The following is a 25,858-nucleotide window of genomic DNA, read 5'->3' as shown; positions in this document are numbered from 1 at the left end:
GAGAGGTATTAGTTTAGCCAGTCTCACAGAGACAGGGAATTTCCCTACTTTAAACAACATGTAACGAGGTAGGTTAGAGATTCAGAAAGTTTGTTACTGCACATTTTTAATGGCTTTGAGAACACTTCATCAATTGCTCATGATGTTTTAGGTTTAAGTGATGTAGTATGATATTGAACCAAAGGTGGAGCATCTTAATTTTGTGTCATAGGCAGGGGTTTTTTATCAATACACAGCCTGAAAGCTTAGTTCATACAAAATTACATACAATAATTTATATATTAGTTACCATTAATATTTGTTATACGTGGGTAATTTTTAAAGTAAGAACCGATTGTGCATTGTGTGACGTGACGTCTGTTCAAGATCAGCCAGCCACTCTTGGCCAGTCCCCCACTACACTGCCATTAGATTTCACGTTTCTACCGGTATTGGTTGTGTGGTTTTACTGCTTTGATTATCACCTTGTCAATCATTAAGAAGGTGCTCCATCCAACAAAGATTTCGTTGTAAACCGACCCGCTCCATAAGTATGGAAAACAGTGCTTACGTAAAAAATTGTACTCTTATATATTTTACAAGGAGAGTTCTGCTAAACCTGACAAAACAGACGTGTATTCCACAAAATATGATGGATGCCTGGAGGGTTAACTGGTACCACTAAACACAAGCCAGATTACGGACAGTCCCCAGTTTCAAGAACGTCTGAAACTTATTTGCTGGTATTTTTAAACAATGCTCCATAATTCACCATTTTCAGTAATCAAGCAGATTACAGCTTCCAAAGACACCAGAATAACAGGGGTTTAGTTCATATTATAGTCTGTACTATAAATCTGTACCTACAACTAAAGCATTGGCTACAAATCAGTATTATGCAGCTTACCTGTCTAGCAACACCTATTCTATTGAAGATATTCCATAAGACTATTCCTACAATGACATCATTTTTCAAGTAAAATATGACACCCTTAACATAGTCTTCTTTAGATACTGGGTTTTCCTCTCCTCCCTCTTCCTGAAATCAAAATAGTTATTATTGGACTTTATACATTGCTTGAGTAATACATTTATAATTTATTAACAATATATAATTGGAGATAATACTAAACAAGAGAAGGGTATAGAACCAATATTTGTTTGATTTAGTGTGTATTCAGGTGTGGATATGGGAAACTACGAATATTAGGATTCCCCTGCATTATTTATTCCAATGAAGAATTGAGATAAAAAATACACACTAATTATGATTTATAATTAATTTGTGTTTTTGTGCGCATATAAAGTATTTATTTCCAAGTCCCTTACTTGGAAATCTCATAATAGTTCCATTTTAAATAAATTACCAAAAGAATTTAATGGAAGAAAGTGAAAAAAAGTGTTTTGTTCGAAAACAATATTTTCTGAGTTAAGTAGATTTATGGATTGACACATCTGAAACACCGATGAATAAATTTCAACAAATTTATTTTTACAGTAATTTTTTGTGACAAACAACAGGTATTCATTCAAAATGAAAACGAATGGGTTTTGCTTGTCAAACTACACTAATAACAGAACTATCTCCATGATAACCACTTCCATCATACTTTTCAAGCTGTTTTGTTTGCTACTTAAAAAAAAAAGTGAATATTAACCCGGAATCTGCCATTAACAAGCCTCTGGCATTGCTATAGAACAATGGAGTTCTGTTTTTGTTCATTACTGCTCAACGGTGAGAACTCAATTAACTCCTCTCATCAGTGGCAACTCACAAGTGTGTACGGGGGAGCTCCTCGCCTGGAGATTACAGTTGTTAGGAGTTTTACAAAATATCAAAGGAGTTTTTTTTGTGATTTTGGCATATATCAACTGACATTAATTTTGAAGTTATTTTACTAAATAACCTCTTAAGTGAACTTTATCTAACATATTTTGTCTCGTTAATGGTTACCACATGTAAACATTTACAGTTGAATACCTCACAACATGTTTCTTTTTAAACAGTAAAAATATTTCTTTCTGATTCATTCATAACCCTTTATTCATAAGTTAACTAAGTGTTTGTATTCGTTATTAATTTATAATATTCTAAGATTACATGAAATAAAAATTAAATTGGTGCATATTATGTGGGGAAAGTATTCTGTCACTTTAAAAATCATTGCTCTATATAGTAGCACTCTATGTCATCTCTTCTGCTGAATGGTTAAAAATCATCTGTAAGGTAAACTGAGCTATTTATTTAATTACTAATTGATTGTGTGTTATATAATGGCTGCTTTTTAATAAACAACAGAAATAAATTTAACAATTGGTTTGAAAACAAGCAGGTTATACAGATCCTGTTGGTCAAATTTGCCAACTCACTTGTTTGTCTGGCTTGGCGTAAACACCGAAGGTGGGCAGAGAGGAATCGACAATGCCGATAGCTTCGTAACCCACATCAGGTCCAAGGTCTGACCACAGCATGGACTGGTGCAGGTATGGCTTGGCAGCTCCAGTCATGTTCTCACCTGCCAGTCTGCCGGATACAACTGCATTGTCATGGTGCTCAATTCGACGTCGGCCCAGTTTCACGTCGTAGAAGCATGCACAATCTCCTGCCTAATTACAAGCAAAAAACATAATTTTGTATGATAATATAATTCAATTTGATAAGCTAACTTAAATTATTTGATCTTTAAACTTTATATTAACCCTCATTACGGAAAACAGCATGGCTAGGCATAGTTTTATCAGCTGTAACATTGTTTTTTCAACGATCCGATTCACTATTTTGTATACCTAGTGTTATGTGTTTATACAGTTGTGATATTATATAGTGGTATAGTAATACTCTATATATTCTTAGTGTATTTATGATTTATAACTGTCATGGTTATACATATAAATACAGTTATAGTGGGAAGGGTTCATACAAGGTTGTTTGTTTGTTCAAGATTGTAACATTGTTACAGTTATATATTGCAACTAGTAGAGTCATGCTTTTGACAATGACATATTGGCAATACATAATATCAACTTTCACAGATATGTTGACACATCATTAAGCTTCTCACATTATCAACGTTGTCTTTTTTCATTATTCTTGTGTAAATCCAACAAAAAATGTAATGTTAATAGGTAAACCATTATTTCATTAACTTAGTTTTGCCTTGTAATAATACAGTTTCTTTTAAAAGCCTTTTCCTTTCTAAAAACACCCTCTAGCGGTCTAATAGAGCGATATTTCCCTTGCAAAAATATTGGGTGGACCTAGGATGAACCGCTATTTTCCTGACGGGTTGAATGTGAACTATTTCGGTTTAAGAATTAATACTTACTTAAAGCTTAAATACTGAAGGTTTATTTTGTATTAGTAATAAGCCATCATCATACAATAAAATCTACCATCTTAGGGAAAAATAAAATCATTTACTATTTATTACATTTTAAACATTTGTAACATTATAGCATGGATAGAAAATATTTTATCCACCAAAAAGCGGTGCAGGGGTTGGAAAATGTGCGTAACATGATACTAGCCTTAGGAATCATATACCATTAGCTAAACAAATTATAATAAAAGACTTGTTGCATATTCAATTCAATTCAATTCAAAATTCATTATTCATTTTTATGCACATGTGTTACAATGAATAATGCCAAAGTTATATATACTACCTAAATAATATTTACAATGTTAAGTACAGCTAGTACTTAATTGCAAGCATCTTGGAAACTATAAAGAGAGGTGGATAGTTCCTCAATGGAATAGAGGGCTTTGTTGATCAGGTACTCATTTAGATTTTTTTGAACTTAGGGCCACTTTCAGTTTTTATGTTTTGTGGGATGTATTTTAAAAATTTGTTCCCCATGTATGTAGGTTTTTTTTTCAAAGAACTTCAACTTATGGTTCCATAACGTAATATTTAAAATTCATTAAAACAGTGTCACATGTACAAAGAATTTTGATAGAGGGGGACAAACACTAAAGTATAACAATATCACTGAACATCTGAACAGTGAATCTGCTTATCTGATACACCTGCTTAAACAAGAATGTCAGCACATATCTCTGTAACTATTACAAGTTATTGAATCTGAAAACTGATTGTGTGAAGTAGAAAATTATATACTGTTGTGGGAGACAACATTGATTGATACATTATTGATATGTCATGTAGGTTCATATTTATTACCATATAATTGTAGAGGAATTCAAACCATTTAATGCTCTATTTTGTTATCAATATATGAAATATTAATAATAATAATTTTTTAATTCAGATTTTATTTTTGGGTTTTCTTAGAAAGGACTATATTTAAATAAGCCCAATTTAAAAAATAAATTTTATAACAGGTAAATATGTTTTATTCTTCCATGTAAACAATAAAAACAAAATATATTGCTAAACCATGTACTTTAAATGACCCAAAATGAACTTACAATATACAGGTTTGATCTGGCTTCTAGTTCTGCATTGACCAGGAACCCTCCCACTTCTGGATCGACTTCAAGTCCTGATGTATTAGCCAGCTGAGTATTGGGCTCCACCCCCACTGCAACTATAACATGGTCAGCCTCCACCTGCACAAACACACAAGTGGAGTCTTTCATTGCGTTCTCCACTATGAAATACCATTGAGAAACCAAAAGATATGTTGTAGATAGTTTTATGATTTAGACTACGATAATTCTTTACACAATCAAGAGCTATAGGTGATTTATCTGTTACTACTGTTTATAATTTATATTCAACGTAGAGTTTATTACGTGAAAATCTATACTGAATATAAATTATAAAAAATTGATATTCAAAGATAATTGTATTTTTTCAATACAAACATAGAGACTAGTTTAAAATGTTAGCCCTATGTTAAAAGCAGAGCCTGAGAAGTACAGCCGACGGCTAACTAGCATTTCATCTTAAAACGACAAGCTCTATGATGATCAGAGGACCTACCTGATGATCATTGGTGAGTTTGAGAATAACTTTCCCATCTTTCATTTCCACATTGGACACCTCCACCTTGTTGATCACTTGGACATTTTCCTTCTTCACTTTCTGAGTTGTCCACTTGCTGAGGTACTCTGGCAGCACCTTACCCATGTTCCCATCCTCTCGGAAGATCTGGTACACTGTCAGTCCGTACGGCTTGCCTGAAACATTTACTAGCTTAGAGGATATTGACTGAGAAAATAACTGAGAAGCTATGCAAAGAAACAAAACATAAAACACTACTTTGACCCGTTTATAAATTCCTTTCCTAATTTTCCAACAATTTCATAATTTTAAATTATCTGTTTAGTGAAAGTGGCTAAATATTGTTCTACCAATCCTGTAGCTAAAAGCCTGACATAATACATCATGCCATCTTTGCTGGTGAAACTTTTATTTTACATAATAACAAATTGCTCTAGCTGCATAGAAAATAAAAACTTATTGATCTGAAGTCTACAATAAAACTAGGCCTTTGTGTTTAAGGTATTGAAGAAAAATTTCTAACTGAGATAAAATTGGATAAAGTATATTCATGTTGAAATAATATGGCTTCAGTTCAGAACTTATTGATTAAAATTAAAGAATTCATTCTTTTGGTTTAGTTTAAACAATCAACTAAAGTCCATTTTCATTGAAAGAGAAGCTTTAATAATGATAATTTAATAATAGTATTTCCTATTATTAAATGAATTCTCTACAATGGTAAAATGTGAGTACATACACTTTGTAATAAGAACTTTTTAGAGCAAAAGAACAATTATTAAAAAAAATAGTTATCTCTGAATGAACCTGATTATGAAAACTTCTTTACCAACACTGAAAAGACTGGAGTTAAATGAAAGTGTAATGTTTGGGGAATGTAAGGAATTTGGGGTAGTGCTACTCTCTTGATAATTTTAAAAACAAGGATATGTACAAATGCTCACGAAATATATCATAATGATCATTAGTAGATATCTTCAACTTACGCCTTATCTTGTTTAGCTAAACAAGAGTTCAAGCAACTCTAGTCTGTTTGGGCAAAGTCTGATACAGTAGCAACCCATTGAGTGCTATTACACCGACTCTTGTTTCCAAGTGAGCTTAATCATAACAACAAGCATTTAAGTAATTGGTTGTACACAATGAAAGAATTCAACAATATCTTGTTTCTGCAAGCTGAAGCTCAGAAGCTTGCAGCTTTTAACAAAGGGATTGTAAGATGCATTATATATATATGGTGAGATTTATTCAAGTACTGATAAAGCAATGTATTTTGGAGAAATCTCCACCTCTGCAACCAATCTTGTCACCCTCAACAGTCACTAGAATCCATAACTGGAAAGGTGGCAATGTTAAAAACTTCTAGAAATGTTTCTTCATTCTGTACATTCCAAGAATATTCTTGTACCAGTTTGTTTTTCTTTTGGTAACAAATTACATTATTTTTCACCATTAATACAAAGATTATTGGTATAACTGATGTGTTTATGATTTTAGTACAATGTTTGAAACTCAAATAAAATAAGTTACAGTTATGAAATGCCACTAGTTTACTCTTGTTTTAAGAGTTTTTGGTCTTTCAGTCCCTTGAACAGGCATCAACGGATTATGTGTTGATTTTCATAATTCGCTGTTGCCACAAATTACAGCACTTGTACGGTTGAAAACTATATAATTTATACATCACTGGAAACTTGATAAACAGCTGAAAAGTGTGATGCTTTAATTTGTTTCTTTATGTTTATTATGATGTGATGGTCGCCAAAAACTAGTCTGATCGTCTCTCCATAGTAACTAATGCTATTTTTGTCAGCAGCACTTGGTCTTGTTTTTCTTTACATTCATTTTACATTCTATCATTTTCTTAAACTAGAATAAATTTAGAAGGTTTAGCTATCTTAGCATTATGAATTTATTCACATAACTATCTTTCTGAGGTATAACCCCATCATCTTTTCATTTTTTACAACCAGTTTTTAAAGTTTACATAAAGAAATTTTGAAATATTTATATTAAGGATTTAAGTTAAACAGCATAGTATTCTTTATTTAATTGTTAACAAATTATTGATGTTTTTGCCATAAATACATTCATATTATAGGTTTACATTTTTTTTATTTGTTATTAAAAATTCTGAAAATTACCTTAAACCAGTCTGCCAGTTACAGAAAAATCAACTACAGATTTGATTATTACCACTGTGTTGTGATTCTGTTGTTGTTATAGTCTATTATACATAGAACATTATTATTTAATTTTAATATTTTAATAAACATATGAGATTTAAAATTATGAAATAATAACTATGCAAGATCAACACTTTTTTTAAGATATTAAAGGAATTTTAGGAACACAATCTTTTCAGTTATTTTCGAGATTTAAGCATTAAAAAACTGCCTATCGATTAAATATGTACATTTTTATCAATTAACCCCAATAATTAATGAATTTCAATCTATTTCTTTGAATAAACAATCCAATTTCCTTTGGATGTTGAGGTAAGTTAGTTTTGAGAATATGAAATACATACTAAAAATTACAATCAAGAGATATATAGAGACAAACTGTTGTATAGGGTCAGTCTGTCTATCAGGATATAAGGACTAAAATTACCTCGGCGAGCCAAGGCACACGCTAGTTCACTGCCTAGGAATCCACCTCCAATAATAGCTATTGATTTAGCTCCATCATGCATAATATCTTCCAACTCTTCAAAATCATATATGTTTCTGTAAAGCATCACCTGGAAGGAAATGCATTATTGATTTAGTTCAAAACAAATCAAAATGCTTTTTATTCATCAGACTGTACACATAGATACAATGAATGGCGTCATATTAGCGTCAGCTGAAAATATATTTCTAAGACTATAAAATTTTTACGTTAACAATTTATAATCACAAGGCCTTATTGCTTAAAAACTTTCTCTCTCGATCTCTTCCTTTTTCACTTCTCACTAATCCATATCCCACTATTTGGGACATCAAATTAATTCAAAGCAACTGAACTAAAACTATCAAAAAGCATTAGGTTACATTAAATTTGTATAACTTGTAAATAAACTAGGACTTCTAATACTGTAGACAATATACTTACATAATATTGTGAAGTAGTCTATGTAATCCTGACAGCCAGTATTATTAAGTCTAGTTTAGTGAAACCACCAACTGACAAGGTTAAGTTCTACTGATTGCATCAAGTGGAAGGAAGATTGTTATTTACTTATAAAACACTTCATTATTTATAACTAAAAAGGATATTTCCTATTTTCTCATACAATAAAGAGTGAATGAAGTCAGCCAACCTTTTCTTTGATTTCATCGCTTGCTTCCTCAAACACTGGCAGGTTCTTTGGTTTGGCTCCAGTCGCAATGAGACACTTTCTGTAGGAGATTTCCTTGCCATCGTCCAGGAAAGCCTTTCGATTCTGGGGGTCCAACTTAGTGACAGACCAACCCCTGGCCACCGCAATGCCTCCATTCTTGGCTGACATCAGAGTGTTTATGTCCGCGTAGAAATCTTCATGTTCATAAAACAAACTGAAGACAACAGTAAGATTATAAAAATACTTTGCCATTATACAAAACAATTACCTTTTTTAACACACACACACACATATCAGGGCTTAAATGGCTATATCCCAGTGCAGTAGATTTCAGGGAACGGCAAATTGTGATACACTTCAAAAATATATATAAAAGAAAGTAAGAAACTGTATTACAACTACACTTTTCAAATACAGCTAGGTTCAAAAAGGCCAAATACCATTGCTAGTATTAAAATAGGGTATTGCTGCTGGCTAATGTACATTATTATTAAGTCATGCCACTAATGAAAGTTGAATCGACTTCATCTCACAACTGAGGTCTCTTACACACTATGCGAACATTGCACAGACCCCCGCATAATTAATATTGCCAATAGTCGCATTGGCACATACTATAGCCTGAGCAATCGTGGATGGATTTTCCACACAAGCAAGCATTCTCCACACAACACTTCATTTCTATGTTACTTTTTTCAGTGTTCAGAGATGCTCTGAATGTGCTCATGATGCTAAGAGGCAATTGGTTATAACTGGTCTTATTATTATACAAGACAAACAAACCTAAAAGAAGATGATTGGTAATGGGTTGGCAGGAAAAGAGAAGATGGCTTTCACACATTGATTTTATTAGTAACATGAAATCGACAATTGGTAATTGTACGAAAATAAACATTGTATTGTATATCCGTGATTAAACTATAGCTTTAAAAACTATACTAGAAGGAAGGCAGAAAATTACTTTACTTAAAAGACTCATTTCATTTCTAATATTTTGCAACTGTTTGAAAATTTGAGGACCCCAAGGTTTAATTTTAATTCCTCCTCAAAGTATAAGTGAAATCAAACAAAAAAATTATCAGTGCAATTTTCTACCTCAAGCTTACTTAATATGTGCTGAACAGCCATTCTTGAGTAATAAATGGTGTAGCTAAGCCGACTTTGTTTTATGTATATGGATTTACAGGTACTGCTACACTGTAATAATTACATTTTGTTTATTTTTATGTATTAAGTTTCTATTCAATTTTTATCTAAGATTTAAATGAATAGAAGAGTAAATCACTCACTGTGCATGTGTGATGCACTACTGTCCTAGGCCACGAATGTCCACCTGCTATTATTCTCTTGTAAACATGTGCAGTGCTGCAAAGCTGTTTAGACGTTGGTTACGGTAAACAGTTATTATGATGAATGTTTTAAAAAGTTATTCCACAATAAATGGTGGTTGTTCATTAGGTACCTGCCTTCACTGTTATCTTTATCATGCCAATTAATTGATACAGATGTCACCTGTCATATCAACATTAAATCGTGGAATGAGTAAAAATAAAACCCTTTGATTATGTTAACCCTTCTAGAATCAGAGTCAAAAAAATGAATATATTCCAAAACTTCACAGTACTTAATGAGGTACCTTCAGATATATTTGGGAGGGGAAAGGCGGGAAATCATATTTAAACTTGTATTCAACCACTTTTGTGTTTTTGGTGAAGTTTGGTTAATCAACCTTGACCTTGATTGACCTCTTGTGCCAGGCACTCTACTCAGTAATCATAGGAAACATGCAAACCTATTAATTTATTTATAGATTACTCCCTTAAGTTTAGTAAAATAAAATGATTCTTGCACATTATAGAACCTAATTTGATACTGTAGTTTTAATATTCCACAGTTTATTTTTGCCATGGGGACGATCTACAGCTTTTAAAATTAAATCTCCTTATTGCATGTACTAAATTACAGATTTGTTTTGTTATCTATTCGTTGAAATTTAATGATGCAATGAAATTGCTTTAAATGTGTAAAATCATTGATATAATAGTATCAATAATAATAGATTTACTCAAAGAGATGAAATTGAACTATTCAGAAATCTTTAAATAAGTACTCACCTTCTCTGTTTACCATTCCACTGTCTGAACTTGAGATTACGAACGGATTCTCGATCTTCGTCGTAAAACATTTCTTTTGAAAGAGGTGGCCGCATGTATGGGTAATAAGGTTCATTTGAGATCACTAGAATCTGTAACAGTGACAAGGCTGTAATAGTTGTAAATTACATCAACATTCAGTAAATGGTTTTTGTGACCAAAATTATGGGAAAGTTATAGTTTGAAGCTTGTGGTGTTCTAATGATATAAAGTCTGATTTAGTTTATAAAAATATTCACATTAGGTTTTATGAACAATATTACTAACCCTCTGATAATTTAAAAATTATTTGAAACTTGTATGTGTTCCCAGAATCATTACTGATAATTTAAAAGTTACTTGGCAAACAAGAGGGCATTTCTTTCCTTCATACTTATGCCCTACCTAACCAATTATCTTCAACTTAATCAAATCTAGTCAGAAATTGTTATAATTTTGTAAATTCTTTTTACCCTAGATCAATATTTTATATATTAGAAAACACAAGTTCAGTCAAGTTTTTCGATTACGCTGTTGATCATATTAAAATGTCCCAAAATTGAATGCACAATTAAAATTGGTATTTTAAAAATATACATGCAGTTACTTCACAGCGATAAAATGAGAATAAAGGGCAGTAAAGTACCTGAGCAGTTGGATCATTAGACTTGATAGCTCTGAAAGCAGCAAAGGATGCGGTGCCTCCTCCGATCAACAAGTAAGGCACTTGACTGGGAATATCTGCAGATGAAGGTGGCAGCTTTTGTATGGTCCATTCTTTCCTTTCTATACATTACAACAAAGTAATGTTACCATTTGTTGTTTATTTTCCACATATATCTGCAAAGAACCTACAATTTTCTTTAAATTTAAAGAGTTTACAAACAAGATAAGCATGATTTAACTATATTTATGCTATACAATAGAGTTAAAATTCCTTGTCAGTTTTTATTAGACTTGCAATACTTATGGCCAAACAAATGGTGTAAGTCTTTATTTTACCAAATCTACTCAGGTTCAGCCCCTGCCGTGTGTAGAGCCCTTTTCGCAAAACCTTGTTGATTTCAAACACAACCACCCAATGTTCAAAAAGTGTTTTGGTAATAGACTTGTTTATTATGTGGATGTTGTGATTTAACTAGGCTATGCCATAACAGTAGGGTATAGTACACACAAATATCATAGATTGCACTACATTTTTATACCAGTTTCAATATTCTTTAACAAAATTTTTTTGAGTTTACATTGTTGGTGCCCCTTAAAACAATAACCACATCATCCTCGCACATATCAGTGGTGAGACACACAGGATCATGCAACACATATTGTACAGGTGCCCTATCCTTATCACCGAGGAGAGATTTATTACCAAGTCTCCATGAAGGCATATAACAGCTTTTCATAACCAGGGCGGCAACTTTGAAGGCCAGTTAAAATTTCGCTAAAAAATCAAGAGTGTTTTATGCAGAATTTTTGTTTTCACTCAGATTTATACACTAATTCAAACTATAAACAGTTTTTTAATAGATTAGATATTTTATATCAGGCTTCACTATTATTCTGTTTAGTGCGTCACTGAGTAGTGCAGCCACCAATATACATGAGGCGAGTTGGGTGCGACTCTAGCTTATTTAACCAGGATGGGGCTGGTGTCAGATCATGACTAAGAGGTGGCAGGGAGGGCAGCATTAATGAGCATATGCACTCCCACCGCATTTGGCCAGCTTCATTGCGCTTCGTCGCTATATGGGTAGTGGTGAAATGACTGATTCTGCCAATCAGAGCTCGCTTGTATAGCCAAGCCCTATTATCTTATGTAACACTTTTTTTAAACTGTTGTTAGAATTGGCAACACTTCTTATTTCTTTACTTGATATACTTTGCAATTTAAAAAACTGTTTTGATAGTTATAATAATTAACTCATACTATTTTCTGACATGCATATGTTTACTTGAGCCAAGTTTAAATATTGTGAACAATAAATTACAAAATCAAAAGGATGTTGGCATAAACATTTTAAAATGTAGATAAAACTTGCTATAACAACAAATTATAGCTTAAATTGGTTTAAACCCCACTTTGAAACTGACGCGTCAGTTATAAACTACACACTACATAGCACAAAAACTCACTTTTTCTTTTACTGTCTTTTACAGTGACGGACTCAGCATCTTTACGACTTGAAAACGTGACCCAAAGCTGAAAAAAACAATGAATTAAGTTATACAAACCTGTAATTAAATACAAAGCCTTTTTAAAATGTATGTATAAGATGAGTGCATACTTGCCCCACAAGTAAGAGATCCGAGTTTGAGTCCTGGTGAAACAAGAACTTTTTGTGATTAAATCTTAATTAAATATATATACAGGGTGACTGGAATTAAGTCTGGAACCTCTTTTTTAATTTTTAAACCACAATATAAAAAAATACCAAAGTTCACACGTGCTTACTGGTGATAGTAACGCACACATCTGCCCAATTACTGACCGGATAATCCCTTTGGGGGACGGTCCACAAGGAGTCAGACAAAATTCTTAAACAGCAGCATAGGTCAAGTTTGATATCAAATTAAAAGTCTCACTTAGCAGAGTACAATTCCGCAAACCGGATTTCAAAAGGTGGATTCATTCAGTAGTTATAGCTGTTTGAATTTAAAACTATTGAACAATTGTTAAATTATTAAGTATTACAAGTAAAAACCAATTTTTAAGTACATGTGATCAAAGTAAGTGTTCAAAATGTTCCCCTCCCATCATCTGACAATGTAGTAATCGAATCCAGGAATCAATAATTATTACCAATAACACAACTACTGTAGAATGTGAAAGTGGCTCTTTGGGTTTTCCCAAAGAGTGAACTTTGACTGCAACCGTTGTTATCTGTATTTTGTTAGGAAGGTAACAGTTCAGTTGCACTGAAGCTTTCAGGGGTTTAGTTATGCAGATGGAATAATTTTCAGTCATTAACAAGTTTTAAAATTGGTTATTAATTTGTTTATTTACCGGTATGTCACTTAGTGAGCGTGAAAGGATAACTCTTTTAATGATGCGTGGGTGGGGAGATAATGAAAGATCATATGAAGCAGTTAAAAATTTATTCAATGATACTTTTTCAGAGATATATCTATCCTATCTCTAAGTCTACAGTAATAAGGACAGTGGCCCGTTTTGTAGAGACTGGTAGCGTTAACGATCGTGTCAGAACTGGAAGACCAACAACAGTGACGGGTGAAGCCGCATCATTAGATGTTCTTCAGTCTTTCATCGAGAATCCAAATGAATCAGTTAGATCTGCTGCAGAAACTCATGAAATGTCTCGTGAGTCAGTCAGAAAAAAAGTGTTAAAAAAGGCAGCTTTCAAGGCGTACCGAGTACATCTGATTCAGGAACTGAACGAAGATGACTTCGATCGGCGGCTCGAATTTTGTGAAGTAATGATGGATAGAATTGACCGAAAACAAATCCTTTTGAACGATATTTGATTTTCTGACGAGGCAATATTTACGTTGAATGACAGTGTCAATAGACATAATTGTCGGTATTGGGACAACAGCAATCCGCACTGGAAAGAAGAGAGTCATACACAGCATCCACAGAAACTTAACGTTTGGGCAGGTATTATAGGAAATCAAATTGTGGTCCCATTATTTATCAATGGTAATTTAAATGGTGACTCGTATCTAGCAATGCTCCAAAATGAGATAATTCCTGCACTACAAGCTGTTCTTGGTCGACAATTTCAAAGAATTTATTTCCAAAAAGATGGTGCGCCACCACACTTTGCTCTACTTGTTAGAGAATACTTGGATACAATATTCCCTCACAGATGGATTGGAAGACATGGTGCAGTAGAGTGGCCTGCTCGTTCCCCTGAATTATCTCCGCTGGATTTTTTTTCTTTGGGGATACCTCAAAGGTAAAGTTTATCGTACTAAGTCTCGAGATTTGGCACACCTAAGAAATCTCATAGTCCAAGAAGCTCAAGATATTCCTCGTGACTACCTTCAAAATGCAGTGGATGGCTTTTACAACCGCCTAGGATATTGCCAGACGATGGGAGGGAACATTTTGAACACTTACTTTGATCACAGGTACTTAAAAATTGGTGTTTACTTGTAATACTTAATAATTTACATTGTTCATTTGTTTTAAAATTCAAATAGCTATAACTACTGCATGAATCCACCTTTTGAAGTCCGGTTTGCGGCATCGTACTCTGCTAAGACCTTTAATTTGATACCAAACTTGACCTATGCTGCTATTTAAGAATTTTGTCTGACTCCTTGTGGACCGTCCCCCAAAGGGATTATCCGGTCAGTAATTGGGCAGATGTGTGCGTTACTATAACCAGTAAGCACGTGTGAACTTTGGTATTTCTTTCTATTGTGGTTCAAAAATTAAAAAGAGGTTTCAGACTTAATTGTCACCCTGTATATATATATTCTTGAAGAACTCTTTATTTACATTTGTTCCAATATTAGCAGGTGATCAAATACATATATATATATATATATATATATATATATATATATATATATATATACACACACACACATATTTGATATTTCTTTTTGCAATACATTAAATTAAAAAATATCTTTATTATTATAAATTATGTACTCTTATCATTTTTTTAAATATATTATATTGATATAAATATTGTTTTGATTTAATTTAATTAATATTGAACTAGAATTTAAACCTGGTATAATAGTGCCGCAGCAATCACTGGACTCAAATATAGTATAACATTTGGTTTCTTCTTCCCTTCATTACTAGAGGAACCACCAGATGACCCTCGCACTAGAGGTTCTGGTTTATCTATCTCAGTGTCAACTTTACGGCTTTCAGGTGAAGTATCTTTCATCAAGTTTGAGAATGGCCTTTCTTCAACAGCATTTTCTATGTCCTTCTTACTACCTGCCGCATAGAAACGAAGCACCAATTTTTGTTGATCTGAAACAAAACCAGTATTGTTATAATATAAATTACATAGAAATTTTGAAAAAAAAAAAAAAAAACAGTATTGTAATTAGTAAACTTGCCCAATCTTACTTTAGGTACTAATTCAAGAAGTACTATTTTTGTACAAGCTGGTTAATGAAAATCTAGATGGTCCAGGTCTTCAGAAAACCGATTCTCCGGATGTCAACAAAAAAATTCAAAATTCAAAAATAAACATTTTATTCATTTAGAAACATTTTTTTATTTGTAAATAAATTCATTTAAATAAAACCCATTATTATAGTGAATACTTATTTTACTATATTACAAAGACAATTCTGAAGTTTGTCCATTCAACAGTGCTAAGTTTTTGATGTTTTGTTTTTGTAAGTAGAACTACTTAAAACATTTTGATAACTTTTAAAAGATATAATTTACAGTTTATTTTTACTTCTTTTAGTGTTTTTTCTTGAACTTTACATTTTTTGTCAATTCTTGAACTGTTTTGTACATCTTTAACAATTGTGCCAATTTTTAGATTAAAACCAAATTGTCATAACGTTTTTGTTTTTGAACATTTCACTATGAAAATTTTCAATATGAAATAGTATTCACAGAAAACAAGATTGAATAGATCCTATCTATTTTTTGTCACTATAAATAAGGAGGTCCAGATAAAAAAACTGTTTTTACATAAGAACATTTGTTTATAATGCTACAACATTTTTAGTTGTGAACATTTTACCGCAAAATTTTAACTGAGTGTTCATAACTTAATAGTATTTACAGTAAAGTTGTTGAATAAAGCCCAGCTATTTTTTAAATTACCATAAAAAGGTAAATAAATCTTTTTCATGTAGTAAATTTATTTGTAATAAAATATATTTTAATTTGAGTATGGCTTTTTTAGTATTTTATTCCGATAGACTGACTTTTTATGTATAATTAAGTATAACAATAATATGTAACAAATAATTTACCAACACATTGGAAAATGAAATAGAAACCCTTTCACAGGCAGGTACACACTTGTGTGCTTGGCACTGGAGGAGCACAATTTGAAAAATTCCTATGGCACTAAAAGGGTTAAACGGCAAGAAAATTGCAACCTAAGTACCTGGATTTCTTTTGTGCACTTCTATCCTTCAAAAGAGCTCTATATTTTTCAAAGTGTAATATTACAACCTAATGTTATAAGATTTAACAAATGTGAAATGTATCATATGAAATATTCAGTGTTTGATTTAGATAAAATTAATTAGATAAAATGTGTGTATATTATAAATCAAATGAGAAAATGTTATAGTATATGACTAAACAAATAAAACCAAAAACATGTAGACCACAAGAATTTTGACCATTTTATTTATAATCATTTCAAAATAATTTAAAACAAATAAGAAGAACAAACAACATATAGTACCGTATACAATTTTAATTAGTATGAAACCTACACTATAATTTATTTTAATTACAAGTACATAACTGTAAATCTAATTTTACTAACAAAACTTTTTGAAGTAACTTTTCATTTGTTATACAATATGGCAAAAAATTAATAACAAATTTCTATTGTGTGATATGTTCTCTATTTAATTACAATAAAAATGTTTAAATGCATTAAAAAAAAATAAATAATATGAAAAATGTGACAACAAATCCATTGCTAAGTATTATTGTCTACTTAGCAATTCCTCACAGCAACTTAAACTGGTTTTCAATGTTAATTTCTGGGTCAGGTGGTAGAATACAAACCCATATTTGCGGGTGCGGCCTCATAGTGTCATAGCTCATAGCGCCACAGTAATTTGTAGGCGCTGTGAGCGTGGATGCGATTTTTTATTTGGTTGTGTTGGCTCTGTGAGCACTTGGTCTATTCTGTGGCGCTATGAGCCAGTCGCTACTTGGTGGTATCGCATAGCACCACAACCTCCTATTGGTTCATATTTATTAAATAAGAACCATGGAGGGGAAATATTGTTAAAAAAATATTTATGTGAGTGGCCAAACGAAGAATTATGTCGTGACTAGAGATGGGCTAATTCGGTAAATACATGTAACCGTTACTTCTGATACCATTACTCAGTGATAATGAGTACAAATACTGGTTACACATACTGTAACGTATTTAAACACTAGATACTCTAAAATAGTATTTCAGTATTTGTAAAGCTTTAAATACAGTACTGGATACTTGAAATCAGTATTTCCGTACTGTTCACGTTTTAAATACTAGATACTCTAAATTAGTATTTCATATTTGTAACGCTTAAAATACTAAGTATTTACCCTAATAAACATACAGATTTGTAAATGCTTTGATGAAATTAATAGTATTCAAAAGTACAATGCAATTATGTAAAAAAAATGTATAAACATAATTTATTATTGTTATAAAGTTTATACTTTTTGAAATGTAATTAATGAATTGTTCGATAAATTGGACGCCTGCGTTTTAGAATTAATGTAAGAGTAAAATGGGCTGTTACAATGGGCATTCTTATAACTATGGCCTATGGTTATAACTAATATACATTTATAATGGAATAGACCAAGTTGACAAATCTGCTAACTAATACCCACAATCATACAAAAAAGCATCAGGTGTTAGATCTAAAAACAATTAAAAATTGGGTAAGTTTATTTAGAAATATGGCCTCTACCCAAAATAAAACTTGGGGAAGTCTACAATGTTCGCACACCAAACAATGTGGAAAGAGAGAGAATTGTAGTTACTCGCAGTCCAAAGCAGGAGGCCTGGTACCAAGCTAGGGTTTTCAAACAGATCCTTGTTGAGGATTTTGCACTAGGGCCTTCATTTTTATCCTTACAAAATTCAAATTGTGCAAGAACTTAGTCGAGCCAGACTATGGCAGAAGAGTTGTTGTATTCTGTGATAAATTATTGACATTAAAAATTAGTTTTCAAATTTTTACAACCTGTTGATTATGTCTGATGAAACATACGTTTAACCTTCTGACCATATTAAAAAAACAAAAAGGAGTTATTAAAGTGCTCATAACCCCAGATAGCTTCAACCCAAGCCTTTACATAACATCAAAGTAGAGATGGGCTGTATATAACGTATTAGTGTGGGTAAAATCATTATTACAGGAATAATGGACCTATTACCAGGATGACATGTTACCAGTACCACCCCGTTATTTCATTAACAGGTGGGCTGAATGATTTGGCGTTCTCATAACATCTCACTGGTATTAGGTTACTCAGTAACCTCATTACTGAGAAACATCCGAGGCTATTACCGTAGCGATGAGGCTAGGAACGGAGTTCTGATAACGATTGTCTGGTATTACGTTACTGAGAAACCAATAACGTAGTGGAGTGAGCTGGATGTTACGGGGGGAGAGGAGACAGGGAATAAAATATCAGATTGAAATAAATAAGGATAAATAAATAAAACATATTTACCAAAATAGAAATGTAGACTTGTTTCTGGAAAAAATTTAAAAAAGCCTAACTTATTCAATTGTTCGTTCTGATTTAATCATCAATAAAATTATAAGTGTAGTCTATTTAAAAGTAATCTACTAATCTAAATATTACATTGTAGTGAGTTAGTTAAATTTTTGTACACTAAACAATAATTGTATTGTGCAGTGAAAATGTTAAATAACCAGTTTATAATTAGTATTGGTTAAAGTAATCTACGATTACATTTTAATGACTTAGTTTAATTTTCGTATAATTTGTCTATATTTCCCTACACGTAGATTTAGTCTAACTCATACTGCAACTTAATAACAGTTCAGTAACAGCATGATGTTAATAACGAGCGTTGGTCGGCTGGTAATATGTTATCACGGTAACAGGTTACTGGAACGTAATACCAACTAACCACGTTATTTTGGTGATAGGTTATTGACAAATAACTGTAATTCCCATGTCTACCTCAAAGTGTAGTAACGACAGAGACAATGTTTTGGTTTTACTCTGAAGATGATGGGGAAACACGGTTACGCTGTATGTTGTAATATTAAATAACCTTTTTTATTCCATTACTAGAGGGGCTGGATACTGATATTGATGCTTTGTACTTTTAGTAAGACAGGGTCACTGCCCACATTGCAGACCTACCCATGACCGGTCTAAGAATAGTTTGACCTCACGATTTGGTGACATACAGTGGCCAGCTCGATCACCAGATTTATCTGTTTGTAATTTTTTCCTACGGGGCTACTTGAAGTTCAAGATTTTTCAAACTCATCCGAAAAATTTGCATGAACTGAAGCAAAGTATTACAGAGGAAGTTAGTTCCTCAAGAATTGCTGAATCAAGTATTCGGCGGCGGCTTTTTAGCCGTTTTGAGGAATGTCAGCGGGCTCAAGGTTATCATTTAAAGGATATGGTGTTCAAAAATGAGTTTGACAAAGTAAAATTGCATAGTAATACCCATGCTGTATGTTATTTAGTAGTAAAATTTTTTAATTTCTAATATAAAACAAATGTGGAGGTCTCATTGACTCACCCTGTATTACGGTTTTCAATGTTATGAAAATATTGTAATATACAGATTGTCTTGAAATTCCTCCTCAAAGAGGAAATATTCGGGTTGAACATTTTATCATAACAAATTGTTGCTTAGGTGATAGTCATAAAATGGAGTAAGAGTCATATGCTATATAACATGTCTTATACATATCTTTGTCTTAACTAATAAATCATAAGGTACCCGATTAGAAACCGATTATAACCATTACATTAATAAACACTTTGTATACTATTATGTTTTTAGTATTCCTATTTGGTAAAGACAATTATCTGGTACAGGCTATGATATCTTTTCTTATGTGTTCTTATGCTTCTCGATCTGGAACTCTTAGTTGTGGGCCTAATTCTACACAATGGAATATATTTTGACCGTTTTAAACTACATAAAATATAATGAATATAATAAATTTCTGTTCTATGAATCCATACATTAAGGAAATAATTATATACATATAATGTTCGAGGCTACTACGCTCAGGAATGGGCCGCTGACAGGTGGACTGAATGTCAGAAGTAAGGTGAATTGAGAATCAATAAATATTGTTGTTTTTCCTCTCGTTTTTTGTCTTGTCTTGTAGTTAAGTAAACTTATTTTATATTATCAAATGACGTGTTCTGCACAGATCTTTACCATGAATATAGTATTTTTATGTTATTACTAAATACACAAAATATTACTGAGTATTGTTAATTACAATAATTTGGTGATAAGTAATACTTGTTCTACTATTATTTCAATAACAATGACAATCTATTTTTAAACTTTATAAATATAGAAATACGCACAGAAATTAATTTACACAAACGTGATTCTTTGCAGGATTACCAATAATAGGTTTTAAAATATCGATTCAAACAAACAGAAACAATTTTGCCTGGTTATTTTGGGAATTATAACTTTGGAGGTTGATACACGGAAGGCGGGTTACTCCTCCAGCGAGTGCTTCCCCACTCTCCAGCATGTTGGCACTATGAGCATGGGTGCCGATTGTTTATTCGGTTGTGTTGGGGCTGTGAGCACTCGACCAATTCTGTGGCGCTATGAGTTTAGGCACTATGAGCCACCACCATATTTCCTCCAGCGAGTGCTTCCCCACTCTCCAGCATGTTGACACTATGAGCATGGGTGCCGATTGTTTATTCGGTTGTGTTGGGGCTTTGAGCACTCAACCAATTCTGTGGCGCTATGAGTTTAGGCACTATGAGCCACCACCATATTTGCGAGGAGAATATTAAGGTTGGAAACACTTAAATCACTAGGCTCAATGACATTAAATTGATTTTTAAATATTTAAATGGCCTCTATTTTGAAATTTTGTCAATATATATTTAAGAAAACACGTAATTTTTTAAAGAAAATTTTTTTTATTGAATCTTTTTTAAATAACTTTCAGAAGGCCACAAAATTTATTGAAAACCCTTTTAAAAGGAACTACTTTTAGAATGGGTTGATAGTAAAGCCAATAGCCCGCACTGATGGCTGAAGCGATTTGAGGTTGAGAAAGTACTAATCGGAAATGCCTCTGGCCATCAGTATAGGCTTAGTATAGAGAAAAAAGAAAAACATCCCTCAAAATAGTACCCAAGTTCAAGCTCAGATCATGAAAAGGTTTGTAAAGGTATGTCAAGTGCTTGTAAATGTTATCTGCTAGTAAAATATTTATGATAACCTAAACTAAACCTATTCATATCACATAATAACATTGCATAACATAATATTTCCATTCCTAGCATCATTACTTATACGAAATCGCTCTGGCTGTTACTGGTTACAAAGTAACCTAATACCAGAAAATCAATATGAGAACTCTCATCATTCAGCCCAGCTGCTACTGAAATAACCGTTTCTTCGGTAATAGGTTACCACAAATTAAACTGTTACTGACACTAATACTGCCCATTTGTAATGGCCACTAGTACAATTGCGATGTACATGTTTTATTGGTAATTGTGAGATTAACGGCTGACCCGGCAAAAACGTTATTTTTTTACCTATTACTACTATTCTCCTGAACAAAACAATATAAGGTTTTATGGAGTGAAATGAAAAATAACAAAGTTTTAGAACATTAAAAATGGAACTGAAACTACTTTTCACGTGTGGAGCAATATTCCCTTGTTGTAAATCCATGTGGGGTGCCACATGATATTTTGTGACCGTAATTCAACCTCATTGTAACGTAATATGATGTGCCACCATCTTTGAATACGTAAATGAACAATAATAGTAAATGGGTAAAATTTTAACCCAAATGAATGATCGAATTGTTGTTATCAGGTTGACTCAAGTGCCTTCGACCGTAAATGCTTTTGTAGCCCGCGTTGATGTCAATGAAAGAGAAACATCCCTCAATATAGTACCTATCAGTAAAATATAAAATTCTAGAGGGGCTAAATAAGAAATTTAAATTTTAAAATAATGCAAACAAATTTTACCAAAGTGTAAAAAACTGAATAAATCATGTAAAAACTCAATAATAATATAGCAATGGCTAGTTATAGAGAACACTTACCATTACTACTGAGCGGCAGCAACAAAAAAGTGGTGTAGTCTGGTTTATGGGTGGGGGTATTTAGCCTTGAAATAATGCCAGGTACCTGACAAAATGGTACCCTGGACACCAAAACAAGGAGTATTTGCCCTACCTCGCACCAGTGTCTTTCAATTGTGTTGGTATGGGCACCGGTATGTGGGTCAACGAAGTTAATTGCATGGTAAATGGATATGTGCCTATATCATCGTTCAAGACAGTTATAAGCCTTCCAACAGTTGCTTACAATTGTTGTACATGGCAGAACCCATGCTTTAACAATCTCTAGCAGGGTGTCTTTACCATGTTTTTCTACAGGGACAAGGAAGAACATGCTGTAGATGGAGCTTATATTGGTCACTGTTAAATATTGGTTTTATGTTTTTAATGTAATTTAAGGAATAAAATGTTCAATTTCCAACAGGGACAATTTCCTGCTCTGCCTTTCAATAACCCTGAAAACCCACTGTCACTGAATTCTTCTGCCACAATTGTATTTTCTTCTTTCAAATTTGGCCAGAAAGAACACCAGTCCACCACTGAATGTGCTGACACTACAAACTTCAATGAATTATACTGTTGTCTCTAAGGCTTCAGATGTATTAAAGTGGTCAAAAACCAAAATAAGTCTCGATATCATGCCCAGTCCATTCAAAAAATGAATCAACACTGGCAGATTTAAAAAAATTACTTTTAAATCTTTTTATATTACTACATTTACGAACATTTTTATCACAACTGAACATCAAAGTCCTCCGGTTTAAAAACAACACAAGCCCGCACAATGAACAAACACACTAATTAAAAAAAAACATTTTAACTATTAAAAATGCAATTATCTTGTTTCAGCTGAAATGAAGACTCCGAATGTGCCCGATAAAACATTCAGATAAACACGCACACTCCGAACTGCAGTACACAATATCTAATGAAGCACTGTACCACAGACTCGGAGCACACAGATAAGGGTACACTACCATTTGCACCCGCAGATAACATTAAGTACACAGATATCGAGACAAAATGCACAAAAACAAAACAACAAAATATTAAAAGGGCAAAGTACGATAAACGGATCCGCTTTTTTTATCACTTATTACAATCATCAATACTTTATACATCGAATAACAGAACTATCAATTGATATCAAAGTATAAAAAATATTAAAGTCACATCTTCCAAATAAATTACCTCAATCAAACAAAAAATTAAGACACGTAACAGGAAAAATGTCGATCAGAGTACGATAAGCGGACCAGGTTTTTATCTCGCATATAATCATCAATACTTGATATATATCGAATAACAGATCTATCAATCGATATCAATGTATCTAAAAAAACTAAATTAAAATCACATGTTTCAAATTAATAGAAATAGTTTAAACAATTATGACGAGTCATAAATACTAAGGAAACCATAATCATTAATCAAACGATAAAATTAAGACAGGTGACAGGAAAAATGTCATTTAACTAATAAACAAAATGTAACAACAAAACAAACATATTGATACCGAAAAAGACACAGCAAATCATCCTTAAGTGTTATTTTGTTAAGTTTTCTAAAGTTAACTATCTTTTTTTTATTTAAAAGAAGTTACTTATAAATAAAAATTATGTTTAAAATATGAAAATATGTATACATTTGGTACTGATGATTTGTTAATTGTTCAGATTAATTAATATTGGGGTATCAATTTACAATAACGTGACCATGGAAAGGTATGTTCATTTTTTTTTCCTGAAAACTACAATTTTTCCTGAAAACAATAGTGAAGAAAAAATTCGTCGGCAACGAAAATCAAAGGAGTTATGATTTTTCGAAATACTCTGAAAACTCTGTTTTTGACAGTACCTCTGGCAATTTTACTGAAATGATGCTGACTAGTACGTTAATCCTGTCAACGATGCCTGCCCGCTGCGCACTGCTTGCTCTTTTAGAAAAAAAATTAACTCGAGCTTGCAAAAGTCGAATCCCAGATCCTTAACCCTCCAAGTGTTGTTCGACAAAATTTTGTCAGTTATTTTCCATCCTTAACGCAATAATGCCCGAAAGGCATCAATATAATACAATAATATACTTTCCCCCCAGTTTATATGCACCTGTGATAATAATACTTGGCTATAAATGCCCAACCCTTGAAAAAAAGTCCATTTTTCATGGTCACGGTATTGTAAATAAATACCAATATTGGTTGGTTATATCGATGTGTGTAATAATTAAATACCCTACCCAAGATAATTTTTATAGTAAAATCCGGGTCCGCTTATCGTACTCTACCCAAAATGTTATTTAAGTAATAAAGAAAACGTAACAAACAAAACAATCATCTTGAAACCAAGAAAGAAACAGTAGATAATCTTTAAGTGTTATTCTGTATAGTTTGCACAATTTAACTATCTTTTTTTATACAAAAGAAGTTACTTATAGAATAAATTCTGTTTAGAATATAAAAGTGTATACAGCTGTTGCAGATGACTTAGTTATTGTTGAAATTAATTACTATTGGTTGAATATATCGGTGGGTATAATAACATATTGTCTGATAATTTTGATATAAAACACTGGGTTCACTTAACGTTATCTACCCTATTAAAACTTCATATTTATAAATATACCCCCTAAAACCAAGTTATTTGTCATTTGGACCCAAGAAAATCAAATATATATTTGTGCTCAGGAGGATGAGCAGCAATACAATTTTGATTAGCTTGTGTGGATGTTAACCCTATTGGTACCACTCTGTAACATAGGCTCTTCCAAAAGTGAAAAATTGAAGTTGATACTGCAACAGTAGAAAAGTTCTCCTAGTCTTATCATAAATGGCCAAAATCATGACTTGTCATTTGACAAAACAAACAAATAAATAAGATTAATAAGTAATATATCTTAATAAGTTTAAACAAACACAAAGAAAAACCTTTTAGTACCTTAAAAAATACTTTAAAGGTAAGTGCATTTGACATTCCAAAATATTCTCATTTGAATGACTTATTACACAAGATATATCCAGGTAATTATTTCCTTATGAACAGATATTTTTATAAGATCTAACCTAGATTGTATAGAATTACAATATTTATGCTAATCATAAACCAAACCCAAATTAAATCTGTGTCAAACAATAACAATAACCAAAACTTACCGATCACTCTCACCAGTTCATACTTATTTGTTAAATTTTTAATCGGTAACTTCAAAATCTTATGGAATGGTCTAAACATTGTCAATCATGCAATACCTAAAAAGCTCAAAATGCCGATAGTATATTTTAACAACAAAATATATTAAATATTTCACTCCATAAACGAACTTTATATCAACACATTCAACTATTGTTTCTTAATTCACACAATTAAATTAAATTAGAACTACGTTATTTTAACTTTCCAGAACAATATTTTTTTCATAAGGCCGTCGACCGAAGCCGAAGTTTCTATTAGTTTATTTGAGGTTATTCC

At 32.2% G+C, this 25,858-nt stretch overlaps 1 protein-coding gene across 1 annotated transcript; it reads right to left on the bottom strand.

Moving 5' to 3' along the window:
* Positions 1–89: 89 nt before the first annotated feature.
* Positions 90–25,858, bottom strand: LOC124357662 (apoptosis-inducing factor 1, mitochondrial). The gene is made up of 11 exons (XM_046809641.1): positions 25,543–25,858; positions 15,110–15,363; positions 12,540–12,606; positions 11,053–11,192; positions 10,389–10,519; positions 8,254–8,488; positions 7,563–7,692; positions 4,929–5,125; positions 4,412–4,552; positions 2,350–2,586; positions 90–1,018 (listed from the first exon to the last, which is right to left on the bottom strand). Exons 1-11 carry the CDS (start codon positions 25,619–25,621, stop codon positions 812–814), a joined length of 1,818 nt encoding a protein of 605 aa, XP_046665597.1. The 5' UTR covers positions 25,622–25,858; the 3' UTR covers positions 90–811.

This window comes from Homalodisca vitripennis, chromosome 3, assembly GCF_021130785.1.
Source record: "Homalodisca vitripennis isolate AUS2020 chromosome 3, UT_GWSS_2.1, whole genome shotgun sequence".
Taxonomy (NCBI): domain Eukaryota; kingdom Metazoa; phylum Arthropoda; class Insecta; order Hemiptera; family Cicadellidae; genus Homalodisca; species Homalodisca vitripennis.
Note: the sequence above shows the minus strand (reverse complement) of the source record. Positions and strands in the feature narration are given on the sequence as shown.